Below are 12,744 nucleotides of genomic sequence, written 5' to 3' on the forward strand. Positions count from 1 at the left end.
CTCTTCCTTGTCCTCCTCTCCTCCTCACCCTCTTCTTCTCTTCTTTCTCCTCCTCCTCCTTCTCCTCCTCCTCCTCTTCCTCCTTCTCCTCTTCCTCCTCCTGTTCCTCCTGCTCCTCTACCTCCTCCTCCTCCATAAAGCCCTCCGTGGCCTTCTCCTCCAGGAGCCTGCTGCCCTTCTGCTGGGTTTTCCCCAAACAAGATGGAGCTCTGGCCACAGCAGTCATGGAGGCTTGAGCCAATTGGACGTTGGGTCTAGGGAGAAGGAAGCCGCCAAGGGGAGGGCCCCCAGCAAGCTGGACTGGCCCTTTCCTTACCGGGTGTGCCCAGTGCTTGGCACGGTGCCTGGCACACAGCTGGTGCTTACTAAGAGCTCATGGGCTCATGGAGTAAAGACTGGGGTGAAGCCCGTGGCCCCATTGGGTGGGTGTGACTGTGGCCAGGTGGCCACGTGGGTGAGCCCTCTGCCCTCGTTGGCCCCGGGCTCCGACACAGCAGAATGGCTCAGGGGCCGGGGGTCCTGGCACTCAGCCCTCCCCGCCCAGGCGTCCCCGGTGACTCTGCCCTCTGACATGACCTCCGACCCCACCGCGGCACGGGAGGGCAGTCAGATCCCCCCACTTCAGGCCAGAAGTTGGGCAGATCTCCCTGCTATTTATTTCATAGAAGTTGGGGAAACCCTAACTGGCCACATCCATGGACTGAGCCCTGACCCTGCTCACAATCTCAAACTGGCCCCAGACTGACCCCTGACCCTAATTACAACCACAGACTGACCCCTGACCCTGGCTGCAATCTGCCCCAGACTGACCTGACCTCCAGCCACAGCCTCAGACTGCCCCCGCCTCTGTTGCCTAACCTCTGTTACGTGTTCACAGGTTGGAGGTGGGAGGTGCAGGTGGCGAGGAGCCTGGGGGAGGGATGAGGGCAGCCCCCCCCTCCCCTGCTGCCCCACTGACCCGAGGAGGCGCCTCGGTGCCCATGCCACTTTGTCCTTCCCTCCGCTCGTCCCCTGCCGGTGCACGGAGAAGGGCTGGGGCTGGGCCCACAGCGCCGGGGGGACTTCCCCAGCCCGGGCTGACTCAGAGGAGGGATGGGCCCCGGACTCCCAAACCACTGGTGCTGACAGCGGCCCGGAGTGCTTGTGGAGGGGGAGGAGGGGAGAATATCCGGCAAGCCTCCTTCAGGTCTGGCCCCAGAGCATCCTGGGCACTTTGGCCCCTTGCAGGGGGTACCCACAGCTGGGGCATCAGGGGCCTTTGTGAGAGGCAGCATGGACACCCAGATGGTGAAGGGCAGGTCCAGCAGAGGCTGCTGGGCAGGGGCACCCCTGTGGGGTCTGGGGGAAGGCTAGACCTTCAGGATCTCATAAAGTCACATGGAAAATGGAGTTTCTGGGCAGCTCTGGGAGGGGAGGGGGCGGCCTGGGATCCCCCAGCCCTGCCTTGGCTCTTGTCCCAACTCAGCCAAAGAACCCGCCCCGAGAGCCTAGGTGACTCCAACGGCACCTGACGGGTTCAATTCCCGCCTCAGGCACCTCTCCTTCCAACTCAGCCTTAGTTTCCTCATCTGTGTCATGGGGAGAATGACAGCTACTGGGAGGAGATGGGGGCAGGGATTGGGAAGCAGACGCCCCAGTACCGGATCCTAGGAGGGACGTGATGACCTTCCCCTCCTGGGGCCGACTGGGGGGTGCTGCCAGCCAGCCTGGCCCTCGGAGGAGCCCCCGCGGTCCCTGCTACGGGAGAGGGGCGCAGCTGGCTGCCGGAGGCCGGTGGGCGAGGCCGCCGTGGGGACGGGCAGGGCCTCCTCTGGCCTGCCCGTGTGGGCGGCGGGCGCCGACGTGACTCACGGCCTCACCCGCCGGGCCGGCCTCTGAAGTGGCGGGCCCCCAGCCGCGGTGTCACTCCTGCCGGCCCCTGTGACCCAGCCAGTTCTGCTGCCGCCGCATTCCAGGCGTGACCCCGCACCTGACGGCTGTGCTCCTCCCCGCCTGCCTCCGGGAGGCCAGGGCCCGGCGGGATGTGGGCCTCCCAACCTCGGCCTTCCTCCGCTCAGCTCCAGCCGGGGGGGCCGGCCCCAGGGCCCCGGGCCTCAGCCCTGCCGCCGCCTCCGGGGAGGGGGCCCGTCCCATCCCAGCCGTCTCAGGCCCACGGTAAGGCTGGGCTCGGTCCCGGGGGTGGGTCCCCGGGCGGGCTCTCCGGCCCGGACCCATCTGCTAAGGCTGCTAAGTCCCAGAGGGGGTCGGGGGCCTGGAAAGGCCGGGTTTTCCCCGGTTGGCTGGCCGCACCTGCTGGGAGGGGAGCCAGGGGAGCAGGTCCCGGCAGGCCTGCTGGAAATCTGACTCCGGGCTTCCGTCTGGGACTGGGGGCTGAGGAGGAGGGGCCCGAAGGATTCCAGGCCTTGTTAGCAGGCCAAGCCGGGAGGGTCCGGAGAGGGGATGGGGGTGCGGGGCTCCCTGAGCAGGGCCTCTGGGCGGTCCCAGCTAGCCCGCGGGGCTGATGGGGCAGGGGAAGGAAGCAGAGGAGCAGGGGACTTTCCTGTGGCAACAGCGAGGGCTGCCTGGCACTTCCCGGCCACTGAGTCAGGCCGAGGCCGGCGGCTCCGGACTGGCCGGGGTGACTCAGCAGGCTAATGGGTATCGGGCTGAAGCCGCCTCCCCAGAACACCCGCCTGCCTGCCGGCCTTGGGGACCGGCCTTCCGTGGGGGAGGGGAGCTTCCGGAGCACCTCTGGCCAGTTTGGCTGCCCGAGACATCCCCAGAGCCCAAGCCCCTGCCTCCTGCCCCAGCAGGGGTCTCGGCAGCCTGGGGAGGAAGGCGCAATCTCTGGGGCTGTCTCTGGTGATGGAGACATTTCTATTTGGGAAATGGAGCCCCAAGTTCCAAAGACCTCCAGGGGTTGGTCCAGAGGGGTGCCCTGCTGCGGAACGCCCACCGATAGGGGGTTCCAGATCCTTTCCTGACTGGGATGTGGGAGCAGGGCTTTCAGGGGAGGGCAGGGGGAGCCTGCCTGGCCCTGCCCCTCGTGTACCAGACTGGAAAAGAGAGGGCTGGGCCGTTGCCGTCCCTGCCCTGCTGCTGCAGACTGGCTTCCCATCCGTTTCCTCTGAACTCCCTCCCTCCCAGCTCCGACCTTGCGCCCGGCTCTGATTCCAAGATTATTTGAGCCGTGTGGCCCAGGTGCCAGTGGGAGAGGCTGGCATTGGGATGGGCATCCGCTCTCCCCTGGGCTCGGCCAGGCTGGGGCATCTCCCTCTGAGACCAGTTGGGGGCTGGGAGTCTGTCTGCTCTGACAGGGCCTGCTGTGGTCTTTCAGAAACATGAGCAAGAATCCCAAGGAAATGGTCCCGTTGATGGGCAAGAAGACCAGCGCCCCCGGTGCAGCCCCCGTGTGCCCGCTGGAGAGGAGACCCGCCGAGGTCACCCCCACCAAGAAAAGGTAGGACTGGCTCGGCCCTCTCGGCTCCCTTGGAGGCCAGGCCGGAGCAGAAGCCGGCTCCGGGCCCCCTTGTGGGCTTTTCTCAGCAGAGACTGGAATGGTTCGTTCCCTTCTGTAGTTCATTGATGGATGAGGAAACTGAGGCACACAGAATAAGTGACTCGCCCAGGGTCACGTCTCTAGTTTGAATTCAGGTCTTCCTGACTCCTGGCTAGCACCCTGCCCACTGCACCACCCAGCTGCCCCAAAGTGGGCACGGGACAGCGTCCAATAGCGTGGTGACACTTGGGCCGAGGGACTTAACCGAGCTAATGGGAAACCACTGGCAGGCTGGCCCAGAAGGTTCAAAGCCCACACTTGCCTCTCGTGGCTCTCACTGGGCGCTTTCCTCCAAGGACTTCTGGGAGCCTCCCTGAGGGGGGGCACCAGCTGAGGAGCCCGGGCACTCCCGGCCACTGGGCGTAGGAAGGTGCCTCCAGACCTAGAAATGCCCCCCTCAGGATCACCAGCCAGGCCCTCATGCTCAGGAAAGAGACAGAGCAGAAGGGGCAGCCCGGGCTGGCTTGGGGTCTCGGGCCAGCGGGGCCGGCATGTGTGCAGGGAGGTCCGGGGAGCGAGGGCTCTGTGGTACCCACATGCAGACAAAGCATGGAGGGCCAGGGGATCCTTTCACCTTTCACCAATCTCCCGATTGGACAGCTCCGTCCGCTTCGCTGATGCTCCCACATGGCTTCCATGTACGCTGCCCCCGAGTAGTCCCGAGCAGAAAGGGGGAACCCCGGGATGTGTTGGATAGTCCCAGGGCACCAAGCCCTTCAGAGCCAGGCCCGGGGGCTCTTCCCACACAAACCCTGTGCCCCGAGGACTTGTGGAAGGGACACGGATGGTTAGCCTTGAAGGGAAGACTTAGGGGACATGACGGACTCTTTCCAGAACCACTGGCACAATATTCACGGGCCTCTGTCTCACAGAGAAGCCCCCCAAAGAGAGGAGGTTTCCCAAAGGCAACTCCGTCTGCTCTCCAGGGCCTCAGCCCTGTTCGTCATCCATGGGCAGGACCCGGCCAAGATCTGGAGGCCGGAGGACCAGCAGCTGGGCTCCTCCGGGCAATGGGCAGCCTTCATCCGCTTAACTTGCCTGTGCGGATCATCAGTCCGGCCGACCGGGGAGCCCGTGGAGGCAGCTCAGGATGCTCTGGGGCTTGATGTCAGCAGCCGGGCCTGTCCCTACTTGGGAGAGCCGATGATGAAATCGTTCAGTGTGAGCGTGTATCCCTTGGGAGTTATCAGTCACCGCAGTCGGGTTTTGTCCATCTAGCCTGCAGAAAAGGGAAACAGTGCAGAGGGAGCTGTAAAGCGTGAGCCCCCCACCCCAGAGCGTGGTAGTTAAATGTTTAACAGCATACCCGCGTTATTGCTACCTAAACATTAGGGGAGCTCAGCAGGCTCGCGGCATGACGTTATCAGAACGGAAACCGGGCGACCGGAGGCTGAAATAATAATAACGGCGTTTCTTTGGCACTGGCAGGTTTGCAGAGGGCTTTTCATTCTCAGCTGATCCCAGCCTCACATCCCCTCCCCTGCCTCCTTCCGTTATCCCCCACAAACAAGGGCCTCGGCACCTCTTGGAGGTCCCTCCTCCTTTGGGACTCCACCACAATGGCGGACATCCCAGGAGAGCACCCAGCTGCCCCTGTAGAAAGGGAAAGCCCAGCTCTGGACCCACGACCTGAGGGGTCCGGAATTAAGGCCGGCTTTCTCCGGCTCTTTGGGCGACCTCACACTGCCCTCCCCTTGGTGCACTGGCCGGGATCCTTAAAACTTAGGTTTGGCTAGCTTCTCGATCTCCGAAAGAGCAGGAGAGTGTGCGATGTGAATCGGGCAGAGGACAGCTATTGCGCGTTTCCTGTTCATGCACGGGTGGAGAGACATGATTCTGAAAGTCTCTTTAATCTCCCTTCTCGGACCTCACTTGATACTGTATGAGTGGGTAAGTTGTGGAATCAGGTTATTTCTCTCATTGTATCTTAATAAAAAAAATCTTAGAGGCAGCAAGGTGGCGCCATGGATGGAGGACCTGAGTTCAAATCTGGCCTCAGACACTTAACACTTCCCAGCTGTGTGACCCTGGGCAAGTCACTTAACCCCAATTGCCTCAGGGGGAAAAAAAGCCTTGAGTGCTTCTGACATACACAGAGATCACCTTGCTTTTGGAGAGCCCATTCAGGAGCATTTTGCTCAAGTGGATCAAATGCGTGTTTGTAGTGAACCAATGAGGAGGCCACATCTTGCGTCCTCCCCCCTAGTAGCCAAGGTAGGACTTGGCTGAAGATGGTGGTCTTCTGCACAGTTTGCTAAAGGCTCCTGGCTCTTCAGTGAGGGTGCCCTTGATGTGTGTGACGATCAGCTTCTCAACATTTGGGAGTGATGGGAAAGCAGGGGTCGGGACCGAGCATCCCTGGGCTTCTCTGTCACCCTTCTGGGGGTAACAACGAGTCTGGAGTTTACCACCAGCCTTTGGTCTCCTCTCTTCCTTTAGACGTCTTGGGGCAGCTCCCGGGGTTCTCACGGTCACGTCCCCTCCATTATGGGTGGATGGCCCACGTGATTTGCTGTCTCTGGTTTCCTCAGTATCACTTTGACCCTCCCATGGGGTACAGGTCCATGGGGACTGTGACCTTAGAAGCCGACTGTGGTGGCTCGGCCGTCTGGACGGGCAGGATGATTTGTTGCAGAAATCTCCCCAGATCTTCTCCATCCTCTGTTCGCTCTGTTACCGAGGGGAGTCAGAATGTTCAAGGGAGCCGGACGTCCGCCTTTACCGCTAACTTTTGTTCTTCTGTCGCCTGCTTGTCTGACTGCCGCCTCCCCGCTTCCCTTCCCGGAGAGTTGTCCCAGCCCCTCCTGGCCCATGCCAAGAAGGAGGGACGTGGCCAAGCTCGGCCGTTCCAAAGACTTGGTGTTTAGTTGGGGTTGGGGGTCTTCTCTTTGCTATTGAGCAGTCACTGGGTGTGCACACCCTAGTTACACTTTTCTTCACTTCTCCATGTCCAGTGCAACGAGGTCATCCTGTATTTCTCTGCTTCCCTCCTGGCTGTTGTTTTCTGTGGCAGATAATTAATGTGCCTTTATACTCGCCTGCTGCAGTTTGTGTGAAGATTCCCTGCCTGCTGGAGAACTGTTTTGTGCCCAGTTCTTCACCAGCACAAAAAGTGCCACTAGGAATAGTTTGTTGTGCAGGGGATCCTTCCTTCTAATGCTCTGGATCTAATTTGGGTCTAATTCTAGTGAAGAGCTCTCTGAACCCAAGCGTGGGGACACGGGAGTCACTTTTTACAAGCACAATTCCGGTTGCTTTCCTGAATAATTGGTCCAACAGTAAGATTCAGCTCTTTCTCAGTTCCCCCAGCATCTCCTATTTCCATCTTCCAATTGGCTGCATGTGAGGTGAAAACACAAGTTGTTTGGATTTTTATTATTTTATCTTTTTGTTAATTACTGTCTTGGAGCAATCTTCTGGGCTTGTTACTCATTTACCATTTTCCTCCCCAATATCTGTTCAATATCTGTCTTTTGATGGTTTATCTATCAAACAAAATCTGATAGATTTTATTATGCTAATTCCCTGATAAGTCTTGAATATCAGACATTTATTAGAGACATTTCCCCAGTTTTATGCTAATTCCCTCATAGTCTTGCATATCAGCTTTGATTGGAGATATTTTCCTTTCTTCGCCAAGCTGCATTGATTTTGTTTGTATAAATGCTTTTCCGTTTCATGTCATCAGAGGCCTCCTCTCCCCGCTATCTCCCCTCAAATGTTCTCTCTCGTATTCTCTCTCATCTCATCTCCGCCTCCTGGCTTCCCAGGTTTCTTTCAAGTTTTAGCTAAAAATCTCACCTTTTCTCCAGCTCCCTTCATTCCAGTGTGTTCCCTCTGAGGTTGGTCCTCATTTTTTCTGTCTATAATTGTTCCCATATTATCTTCGCCATTAGATGGTGAGCTCTTCGGAAGGAGAAGCTGTCTTTTGCCTTCCTTTGTATGCTCAGTGACAGCACATAGTAGGTATTTAATAATTGCTGTTGGTTGACTTGTTCCATTTTGCTGAAGACTTCTCCTCTCGATGTGGCTGTAAAAGGTACCTGATCTCGTTATCTTCAATCCTCTTTCCGATATAATCATTTCTATCCAGGGCTCAGGATCATTTGCAGCTTCTCTTTGAATGAGATACTTTAAGGTGTTGGCTAATTTCTGCTTTCCAGTTTTCCCAGAAGCTTTTGCCAAATGAGTGGTTCTTTCCCATGTAACTGATGTTCTTGAGTTTATCAAGCACTGGTTTATTGAGTTTCATGGCTTCACATTCTCCCCTTTCTCCAAACACCAACTAGTCTCCTAATACCTTTGAGGAAGACTCTGCTCTGGAGGAGTTGGAGGCCCGCAGCTCTATTCCCGATAGGTCCGTTTGTCGGCCAGAGGAACGCTCCCGAGCGAGGGTGAATTTCCAGTCCTGTGGGAGGTGGGGGGGACTCCTATTTGGGTAGAGCTACATCCTCACAGCACATTTAGGTGGCTCTCCATGGCTCAGGGGGGCCTTGCCTGAATAATCCTCACCCTTCCTCTCCCAGCCTCCTTCATTCTCCGGGGATAACCACGTCAAAGACCGCCATCCTTGCCTGAGCAGCCAGCCTTGAGAAATAGTCATTTGTTGGCTAGAAGGCATCTATTAAGCACCTACTATGTGGCAGATCTTGGAGATGCGAAATCAATGAATCCCCAGGAGCTTAGATTCCAACGGGGAAGGCCACGCTGCATTTTTAAAGTGTTTTGCTTTCCAAACACACGCAAAGTTGTTTTCCACATTCACCTTTGCAAAATCTTGTGTTCCAATCTTTCCCCTCCCTCCCCCTCTGTCCCCTTCCCAAGACAGCAAGCAATCCAATATGGGTTAAACACGTGCGATTCTACACCTTGCTGTGCGAGAAAAATCAGATCGAAAGAGAAAAGAACACGAGAGAAAGAAACACAAACAGCGGCAGCAAAAAAGGGGACAGAACACTGCACGCTTAGTTTCTGGGGTTCTCCCTCCGGGTGCAGATGCCCTTTCCATCCTGTCTATTGGAATTGCCTCGGATCCCCTGGTTGTTGAAAAGAGCCGAGTCGATCCCAGTTGATCACCACGTAATCTTGTATACGGTGTTTTCCCATTTCCACTCCCTTCATTCAATATCAGTTCATGTGAGTCTTTCAGGCTTTTCTGAAACCAGCCGGCTCATTGATTCTGACAGAATGTAATATTCCATTACCTTCAGAGACCCTGACTTAGTCATTGCCCAGCGTTCCTGCACGTGCCCCAGAGCAGCTCCAGGGGCCCGGGGCCAGGATGTTCCCTCTCTCTGCTCAGGACTCGGCTGCCTGCGGGGCTTCTGGGCTCACTGCAGCGGCCCTGCTGAGGAGGAAGGGTGGGCGAGGGTTCAAGGATAAAATGGAGACCTGAAAAGTCAGCTGTGATGCCAGGAATGGTGTGGGATTCAGAGTAGCCCCAAGGCTAGCTCCCTTCTGCCAGTGCCATGTGATGGGACTGTGGGGACTCCTTGCTCCTCGTGGGGGTAAGTCCCTTCCTCTACGCGAACTCTGCAAGGGGCAGAACCTGAGAAAGAGGGCCCTGCCTCTGGCTTGGGGGGCCCTGCTTATTGCTGCTCTGCCCCCTGACCCCAGGGGCCCTTCTTGCCTCCTGCCCATGAGCTGTGAAGACAAGACCCAAGAAGGCCCCACGGCCCCCTCCCCTGCCGGGCCTGCCTCTGGGACTGGGCTTCCTTTAGCATCCCAACAGAGACGGGAGTTGGGCGAGGGGAGCCAGTGGCAGCAAGGGCCCTTCTGGGGCGGGTGCACACGTGTGTGCCTTTGTGCACGTGTGTCTCCACTGCTGTGGGTGGGGTAGGCGGGTTCCCGGAAGGGGGTGGCGGGATGCCAGGCTACCAGGGCAGGGCTCCCATGCCCACGTGCCAGGTTCTGCCTCTGCCCGTGTCAGGCTGGCTTTCCTGAAGGCACAGGGCCAGGCCCATGAGGACAGCTGGGCTCCTCCCCCCACAGAAGGAGACACCATGAGTCACTGGTCCACAGGCCAGACTGGCAGGTTGGGGAACTGGCCTGGTGGGCAGGGGGGGGGCAGGGAACTGGCCTGGTGGACAGGGGGGAAGGGAACTGGCCTAGTGGGCAGGGGGACAGGGAACTGTCCTGGTGGACAGGGGGGCAGGGAACTGGCCTGGTGGACAGGGGGGCGGGGAACTGGCCTGGTAGGCAGGGGGGCAGGAAACTGTCCTGGGTGGGGGACTGGCCTGGCCGGGGCTTTCCAGCTGTTGAGTCAAGCCAGACACCTCATCCTTGACCCCAGAGCTTCTGGGTGAGCTCGGCCAGCTCTCCGTCCCCGACCATGCCCGGCCCCTTTCTGCCTTGGACCTGTACTCCCGCTCACCCTGTGTTCTTAGCCGTGACAGACCCTCTGACTAGGAACCAACAGATTAGGGAAGGCTCTTGGGGGTGGAGTCAGGGAGGGACTGGGAGGCACATGGGGTCAGTAGGGCTTGCCCACCCAGCGGCTCCTACAATAATCGGGGCCAGCCTCCGGAGGGGGGTGACGTGGCCAGACCGCGGCATCATATTGGATCTGGGGGGAGACAGTGCGGGGTGAGAGGGCTCCTAGGTGGGGAGCCTCAGGGTGGGATGAGGGGATGTCCTCTACAGAGACAGGGAGGGGAGGGGATTCAGAGGGAAAGACAAGGGGTCTTGGAACTTCAGCATCTACTGGACCCCATTGGAGGTAGGGGAGAGCCAGAGGAGAGGGGAGGCTTTGGGACAGTGGAGAATCTCAGGGAGCACTGGGAGCAGTCACTAAACCCATGGGAGGAGATGAGATCAGGAGAGAAGGAAAAGAGGAGGGGGCCCCGGGCAGATCCTGGGAGACTGGGGGGGAAGGGAAGGGCTGGGCTGCCCACAGTGGGTCTGACCGTAGGGGTGCTGGACTCGGCCCACCAACCGGATTGGGAGGAAGTCCGGGGGCTCGGGCGTGGCTCCACTTGTCGGCTGACCCAGACGGCTCAGGGTTGGAGGCGGGCACGGCAGCCTCAACGGGGGGGAGGCCAGTGGGGAGGCTGGCTCTGGGCGCCCAATGAGCCCTTCTCATCCGTGTCCCCACAGTGCCCACTTCTTTCTTGAAATTGAAGGCTTCGAACCCAACCCGGCCGCCAACAAACCTTCTCCTCCCATCTTCCCCAAGCCCATGGACTCCAACATCCGCCAATGGTGAGTGAGTCCACAGAAGGTGCTCACATGCGGGTGCCTGGGGCCACTCGCGGCCAGAGGCTGCCTGGAGGCCCCTGACTTGGGGGGGACAAGCAGGGCCCGGCAGGGAAGTCGGCGGGGGCAGCCTTCACCCCAGAAGCTGGGGCAGCTGCAGTGTTCCTGCCCCTCCCCATCCCCAGCTCCTCCTGGGCACCAAGCTTTCCCTGCCCCCCCATGACCAGCTGCGCCCCTTGTGCTACTGCCCCGTGGCTTCCTCTCAACCCCTTCTCCTCCCTGGCAGCAATCCCGGGCACTGCGACGACATGGATTCTCCCCAGTCTCCTCAGGACGACATCACCGAGACACCCTCAAATCCCAACAGTCCATGGTAAGTGAGGTCAGCCCCCCTGGATCTTTGGGGGTGCGGCCGGCTGGGGTCTGGGACAGACCCAGAGAGCCGATCCAGCCCCTGGAAGGACTTCCCAAAGGAAGCCTCCGGACCATTGTCCCAGCAGCCCTTGGGATCCGAGGAGGAGCAGGGATGGAGGGCCTGGAGGCCGTGAGCAGGCTCTGTGACTCTGAGCAGGGCCCAGCCTTCCTGGGCCTGTTTCCTCATCCCTGAGGTGAGGGGCTGGGGAGATGATGTCTGAAGCAAGAGCGCCCGTGGAGGCGAGAATGAGACCCCGGTCATGGGGCAGCGGCTGTGGGGGGCAGAGGCCTTGGAGCCCCGAGCCAAGGGCAGAAAGGGGGGGCTGCCATAGAGGTTGCCCGAAGCAGGGGCCGTGACAGCTCTGAGCCCAACAGGATCTACCGTGGACCCCTGTGGGGAAGCCCTCAGCGGAGGAAGCCCCTGGCCAGGGACTTTGCCTCTTTACCTCAGTTCCTCAGCTGTAAAATGGGTGGCTGGGACAATCCCTTAGCAGCAGCCTCTGGAGCTGTCCATGGGAGTGGCTCCCCAGGGCCGGGGGTCCTGCTTGTGTCTGCCTCCCCTCCTCCCATCCTCAGGACCCGGCCCCCGGGCCAGGGAATCAAGCCTCCTCCTCACTAGCAGCCAGGGGGAGTCCCGGAGAGAGCCGGGCGCTGGACGTTGGGAGCCCAGCAATGGCGCTGACTCTGCTGTTTCCCCCTTGTCCACATCCAGCTCTAGGTCACTCACCCATGTTATGGATGAGGAAACTGAGGTGACTGGTGAGCCTGGCAGCCGCCCTCACCAAGCATCAGCCCTCCCAAGTGTCACTGAGCTTGGGGGCCGAGGGGACCCCTTCCAAGGGCCTGAGTGTAGGAAGAAGTGGTCGGGAACTGGCCAGGCTGGGGGCCGCGCTTGGGGAGGAGCGGAGGGGCAGCGGATTTTACCGGACACGCGAGTCCGCGGGGATGAGATTGGGGCGCGTCCGCGGGGAGGGAGGGCCGGCTCTGGGCCGGGGCGCGGGGGCTCTAACTCCGGTCGCTCTGCTCCCTCCCTGCACTTAGCGTCAGTCTGGCCAAGGAGGAGCAGAAGAGGAACAGAAAGAGGCTGAAGAAGCGCCTCTTCACGGCGGCGGCGGAGGGCAGCGTGGAGGAGCTGAGCACGCTGCTCGCGGAGCTCTGGGAGCTGGCCAGGAGGCGCAGGACCATGGACCCGATGGGTCAGTGCCGCCTCCCCCGCCCGCTGGCTTCCTCCCTGCTCCCATCCTCGCTCCCTATCCCTCCTCCCGTTAGTGCTTCCTCCCTCCCGTTTGTGCTCCCTCCCTTCCTCCCTCCTCCCTTTCATCCTCCTTCCCTTCTTTCCTTCTTCCTTTCATCCTCTCTCCCTTCTTCCCTTCCTTTCTTTCATCCTCCCTCCCTTCTTTCCTTTTTCCTTTGATGCTCCTTCCCTTCTTCCCTCCCTCCCTTCTTCCCTCCCTCCCTTCTTTCCTCCCTCCCTTCTTTCCTTCGTCCCTGTCATTCATTATCTCCCCCTTCCCCATCTATATTCCCCCTGCCTCCCTGCCTCCCTCCTTTCCCTCCTTGCCTCTCTCCTTTCCTTCCCCTCCACCCTGCAGGGTCTA

General features: G+C 59.6%; 1 protein-coding gene across 1 annotated transcript in view; it reads left to right on the forward strand.

Annotated features, from left to right (window-relative positions):
- The first annotated feature begins 1,924 nt into the window (after positions 1-1,924).
- The window catches only part of LOC127558274 (transient receptor potential cation channel subfamily V member 3-like), a 33,806-nt gene continuing 22,986 nt past the window's right edge, over positions 1,925-12,744 (forward strand). Inside the window, exons 1-5 of the mRNA XM_051991529.1 lie at positions 1,925-2,154; positions 3,317-3,439; positions 10,634-10,738; positions 11,019-11,105; positions 12,188-12,342. Of these exons, the coding sequence (XP_051847489.1) occupies positions 3,321-3,439; positions 10,634-10,738; positions 11,019-11,105; positions 12,188-12,342 (466 nt within the window). The 5' untranslated portion in view covers positions 1,925-2,154; positions 3,317-3,320. The remainder of the gene's footprint in view (positions 2,155-3,316; positions 3,440-10,633; positions 10,739-11,018; positions 11,106-12,187; positions 12,343-12,744) is intronic.

The sequence above is a fragment of the Antechinus flavipes genome, chromosome 3, assembly GCF_016432865.1.
Source record: "Antechinus flavipes isolate AdamAnt ecotype Samford, QLD, Australia chromosome 3, AdamAnt_v2, whole genome shotgun sequence".
In the NCBI taxonomy this organism is placed as follows: Eukaryota; Metazoa; Chordata; class Mammalia; order Dasyuromorphia; family Dasyuridae; genus Antechinus; species Antechinus flavipes.